General features: G+C 44.5%; 1 protein-coding gene across 1 annotated transcript in view; it reads right to left on the reverse strand.

Moving 5' to 3' along the window:
• Window positions 1–478: 478 nt before the first annotated feature.
• The window catches only part of kcnj3b (potassium inwardly rectifying channel subfamily J member 3b), a 12,920-nt gene continuing 7,398 nt past the window's right edge, over window positions 479–6,000 (reverse strand). The window contains exon 3 of the mRNA XM_048268754.1: window positions 479–2,615. Coding sequence (XP_048124711.1) covers window positions 1,813–2,615 — 803 coding nt within the window. The 3' untranslated portion in view covers window positions 479–1,812. The remainder of the gene's footprint in view (window positions 2,616–6,000) is intronic.

A 6,000-nucleotide genomic window follows, 5' to 3' on the forward strand; every position in this document is an offset into this window, starting at 1 on the left:
CTGAGGGTGATGAACCTAATGAATGTCTTTGTTTGAAAATAAATCAATGTAAGGCAGATGAGTCATTTAAATATAAAAATGTTCACATGAGAGATTAAAAGAGACAGTGGGCATCAAGAGAAGAATATGGTTTACATAGCATTCACAGTACTAAAGTGCTCAGCGTTCCAGTGATTTTCAGACTCAATGACTGTCCTAAGCATTTCCATCCATTTTTTTCAAGTTTCAGCTTCGTGTGCCAAGTCTTTTTTCCTCCAAAACATGTTTGCTTTCTTTTTCATAACAACGTCACGCCGAGTGTCACCGTGCCCAAACCGCCTGGACACAGTGACACGAAGGCTGTGGCAGATTGAGCCGTGGAGCAGGATCGGAGCTAAAGAGATCCTGGCACAAATAAACCCTCTGATCTCCACCTCGGCTTCACAAAAGCCCACAGCCAGCAAACCTGTCAATCATCCACATGGCAGAGTTCAAAGAGCAGAATCACACAACTTTTATTTCTGAAAAGGAAGACTTCGACCAATACTGATGAACACATCCAATACAGACAGCACCTGACAGAGTAGCCTCTGTCTTATGCCATAGACAGGGGCGAAAAAAGGATCCTCTATAAAGACATTTATAACACATGTATACCAGAGCTATAATATTATTATAAAGATTATTGTTTGTGTCATAATAAGAGTGTGTAGTAATAGGTGAAACTTTGCTGACCTAGGATACAGTTGAGCCACAGAGTTTTGTGCCTGATAATCTCAGTGAGAATTTATTTATATGTAAGTCGCAGTGCAGTTCTTAAAAAGCATCGCAGAGAGGTATTAAAAAGAAATGCAAAATAACATAAAACGCTCCTGTTAATATAGCTCAATTGTTATTGCTTCCGTTTTTCAAAACACATATGCGGCAGAAAGCTGTAATGGATAAGATTATGTTCTACGTACATCAAATAGATTAACACTCTTCAACCTCCCACCAATTGAGTAAATCAACTCAAACAGACAATCCCTGTGACTCAGTGGAGCTGTGACTCCAAAACACAAACAAAGCTAAAAACACCTTTGAGTGAACAGTGAATTGCACCCACTTGACAAAGTTAAGGCGTATTATTTGAGTCTGTATGAGCTGTTATCTTTAAATATTACTTTACTACACATGCATGAAAATTACCACAGGTGACTAAATATTTATATAACACAAACATAATATATGTGCCCTTGTAAATGGAATATGTTTTTGTTGAAGTTATCTGACTGATTTTTTATATTTCCTAAAGAGATTTATTATAAATATGTTATACGTATTATTCACATGCTCTATGTGGTTCAAACATGCCAACATGTTTAAAATGAATTAGCTGCTAAAAGGTTATTTGTTCATAAATCCTGTGATGAATATAAAGTCAGTGGTAACGTTATTCACGTTCGTAAATGCCGAGGAAGTGAATGCAGGAGGGATGTTAACAGGTTTGAGTTCATACAAGAGTAGTCTCACGGAGCCAGACGTGACTGACTTCTGTACCTCCCCTGAGTGCACATCTAGGGTTCATTTTTGGTATTGGTTGGGAGGAAAAATAAGACAAGGTTGAGACGACCAAGTTGAAGAGCACCATTTAGCCTTTCATATTAGTGTCTGAATCAACGTAAATGCCCGTGATTACAAGAGGTGTTGAAGAGGTGTTGGTTTAGAGATTTCAAATCCTCCTTACCATCATTAACCATGTAATATTTTTCACCCACATTTGAGCCAAAACGGTTTGTCCCTTGGTGTGTACTGTAACAGGTTGGACTACGTGAGACTACTGCTGGATATTGTTCATTTCAGGCTTAAACCTGTGAATCGCTCCGAGTTCATCTTCCGCAATTTGGGCGGCAGGTTCCCGTCTAGCCGTCCACCTATGCCTCCCCCTCCCCCAGCCAATCTCTGCAGCTTCGGGGGCAAGTCCGAGACCGATTGGCTCATGGAGTCGCAGGCCCCGCCCCCTGCCCTGCTGATCTTGGGCGTGGGCCTCTCCTCGGCCAGCGGCGAGCTGACGGCATGCAGGCGCTCCTCGGCCACGCCGGGCGCCGAGCTGATCCGCTGAAGCTTGACCGGCAGTTCGCCCAGGTTGTACGTGATCTCTGAGCTCATGCGCAGCAGCTTCCGGGGCATTCCGTCCAGCGCACGCCCCCCCCCGGCGCTACCGATAGGTAGCGAGCCGTCCCCCCCTCGCCCAGTCAGCCTCTGCAGCTTGGACGGCAGCTTGGTGGCGTTGCTCGCTGCGATGGGTGCTGGTGGCAGGTTGGTGGAGCCGCTCTCCGACTCCCCCTGCTGGTCGGAACCCTCCAGTGTGATGCTGCCAGCCTCGCCTCCGCCTCCACCTCCTCCACCTCCACCTCCACCTCCACCACCACCACCCGCACTGTGGCAGAGGGAAGGCGCAGTCAATGGGGAGGACAGCAGGAGGCTCTCCTCCTGCTCCTTGACGCTATGGGGAGGCGTTGGCACCTCGAAGGTGCCGTGGAACTGCGAGTAGTCCACCTTGAAGAAGCCCTCCTCCAGGGAGATGACCGGGAAGAAGCGATGACCCCACAGCACCTCGTCCTCCGTGTAGGACGTCCGTGCCTGGCACGTCATGCCTGAAGCAAGGAAAAAAGATAAGGCACAACAAAACAAAAACACAACACATGCATGAATAGCATTTTCAAGCAAATGACGAGACTCTTCTTGGAGACCCGTACTCAGGATGAGTGGATCTTACCCTTCAGCCAGACCAGAGATGGGACAGACAGGAAACACAAAAAACATGACCTTAAAATTCTCCAAATATATTTATAATCATCTTAACATTCTGTGAAAATGTTTACCCACATACATATAATTCATTGTATTTTAATGGGCTCTTTGTGCCAAATTACATTTTGTGGAGTTTGTGGAAACAAATAGCATAACACAGAGCATAGAATATAGCATAGGGAAAGCAGATGTCAGAGAAAGCTTGCTGCCTAGAAATTCTTGAACCCTTCTCTGCCCTCTACTCTGTCTTTCCAATTATCCTGACTTCGGGTTGATGATCTGCCATCTTAATTCCATCTAAATTCTTTAACCAAACGGAGAGAGCTGGGGTCATCCTGAGCCATGACCTCATAATGATTTGCTCTACAGGGATTTCTGACAGGGAACCTCTGTCTGCATTTTGACAGAACATCCTTCACATCTCCTTAACGTGAATTAATTTGGAAGAGACCATGGAAAATTAAACTTGGCCGAATCCTAAATACAGGGTGTAAATACAAGACAGATGAGTGCTTCTGCTCCAAAGGAAAAAAAACATGTTGCTATAGAGAAAAATGTACCAACTAAATAGTACTGTCATTCATAAATGTCCTTCATGTCCATCATAAAGCCAGTACAACCCATTTTGCCATGGCAAGGTACACATAAATAATAACAAATCCAAGCAAACATATTCACCGTATTTCAAATCAACATGTGCTTTGTCACTGCAACAAAACCACACTGACCATGACCACACTGTACACAAGGCACTTAGCCACCACCATCACGGTAATAACTACCTTGTGTGCTATCCTCCTATTCACTTACATATCCTCTTGCTGTGTATATCATTATCCACAAGACATGCACTTATATCAGCACAGTTGCATATGTTCTAGAATTCTAGATAGTCATAAAGAGCATCATCACAAACGTGTGCTTGATAACAAATATTATGTATGGACCCTTTCAAGAGAGTTCCATTATCAGCATCATAGTTGGCCCCACAAGACTTCCTTTTTAACATTCCATATGTTATCTTAATGCAGAGGAAGTACAAGGATACAAGGATACAAGGATACAAGGAAGTTTATTGTCACATGCATATAGTTACTGGAAGTAAGAAATGCAGTGAAATTATGTCTGGTGTCAGCCTATTTGTGCATTAATGGGGGTAAAAGTGCAGTAGAAGAGGGGTTTAGTAGATTAAGTGGCAAGGGCTGCATAAAAAAGGTGGGGGAGGATTGTAGATTGGGGCCCAAATATAACGTTCAAGCATTGTTTTTGTTTTTATTGTTAAAAGGGTCTATAGGAACGGCACGAGGGCCGGGGAGGTGTGACAAAGGCAAAGTGCTACTTATTCCAACAAATCACTCAAAGCGTGGCGAGAAAATGACATTCCTCCAGCTCCAAGAAGGAAACCTCCTCTTAAGTGCAGCAGAGTTGATGTGACTCATCAGCATATTTGCATTATTGAGATCAGGGAGGCAAAAAAAAGAGAAAAGAACACAAGTCAATGCAAAAACACACAAACACAGACACACACACACACACACACACACACACACACAAATACACACACACACACACACACGCCAGCACAAGGAGAACCATTACTGTCGAGGAACACCCACGGCGGCAGCTGTTCACGCTCCATTTGGTTTCATCAAAACAAGGAGCTTCTTCTCCAGAAAAGTCATCAGGGTGTGTGAGTGTGAGCACCCAGGCCAAACAACCTGCCTCCTCGCTGCTTACTTAAGACAGCACATTTGGCCACTTCCTAAAAAGCCATCCTGAAACAGGATGATTTCTAGAACACATCTATTATGCTCACATACCGATATCTCCCGGGGAATAGATAACAAATAAAAAAAAAGAAAACAACCCTACAAACAGCCAAGCAGGAGTTGGGGGCAGTGGTGCTGGTGACTGAGGTGTAGGTGTGTGTGTGTGTGTGTGTGTGTGTGTGTGTGTGTGTGTGTGTGTGGTTGGGGAGGCGTTTGTAGTGCTGTGTTAAGATGAGCTGCACACACTGTTCGAACAGAGTTGGATCATACACCTCATACGGCACATGCACACACACACACACACACGCGAAAAAAGCACATACACACACACACACACACACACACACACAGTAGCACATACACACACACACACATACACACACACACACACACACACACACACACACACACACACACACACACACACACACACACACACATACACACAAGCACACAGTAGCACATAAACACACACACACACACATACACACACACACACACACACACACACACACACACCACAGTAGCACATACACACACACACACATACACACCCGCACACAGTAGCACATACACACACACACACACACACACACACACACACACACACACACACACACACACACACACACACACACACACACACACACACACACACACACACACACATGCACACAGTAGCACATACACACACGCACACACACACACACACTTACACACACACACACACATGCACACAGTAGCACATACACATCGAAGTCACATACATCCTTTATTTATTTCTCTGTATCTCTGACACACATACTGTATGTAACATCCCCCACGCACAGCTCCTGATCCTCAACTGCGCTTTCTTCGCCTGATATGAAACTCCACAGCTTTCTCACCACTACCTCTATGCCGTTGGTAGAATTGAGTGAGGAAAGCTGTACGGTGTTTAGGGATCAATCAAAATACCTTGGATTTTGTGAAGACACGATGTGATATGCAGGTCCATTTGCTCTTGGGTTATTCTAAGCATGGACAAGCCGTGCACAGGAGGTGTCGTGCTGCTGTAAGGTGTCATAAAAGCGCCTCTTATCCTTGGCAAAACTGCTGGGGATATGCTGTTCCTGGAGCTGCTATCTAAATTCCACAGAACACTGTGGAACAAGCACACACGTTAGAGTACTCTCTAATAATACTCTCTCACAAACACACACACACACACACACAAACACACACACACATACACACAAAACATACATACATACATACATTCTCATATGTGCGTGCGCACACACACACACACACACACACACACACACACACACACACACACACACACACACACACACACACACACACACACAGCATGAAGGACCCACAATAGTGACTGTTATTATTCAGCGTATGAAATATTAAACAGTCTCCCTGTTGTGGCTGACGAGAACAGTGAGCAAGAGACGTGGAGACAAGC

Source organism: Alosa alosa, chromosome 17, assembly GCF_017589495.1.
Source record: "Alosa alosa isolate M-15738 ecotype Scorff River chromosome 17, AALO_Geno_1.1, whole genome shotgun sequence".
In the NCBI taxonomy this organism is placed as follows: Eukaryota; Metazoa; Chordata; class Actinopteri; order Clupeiformes; family Clupeidae; genus Alosa; species Alosa alosa.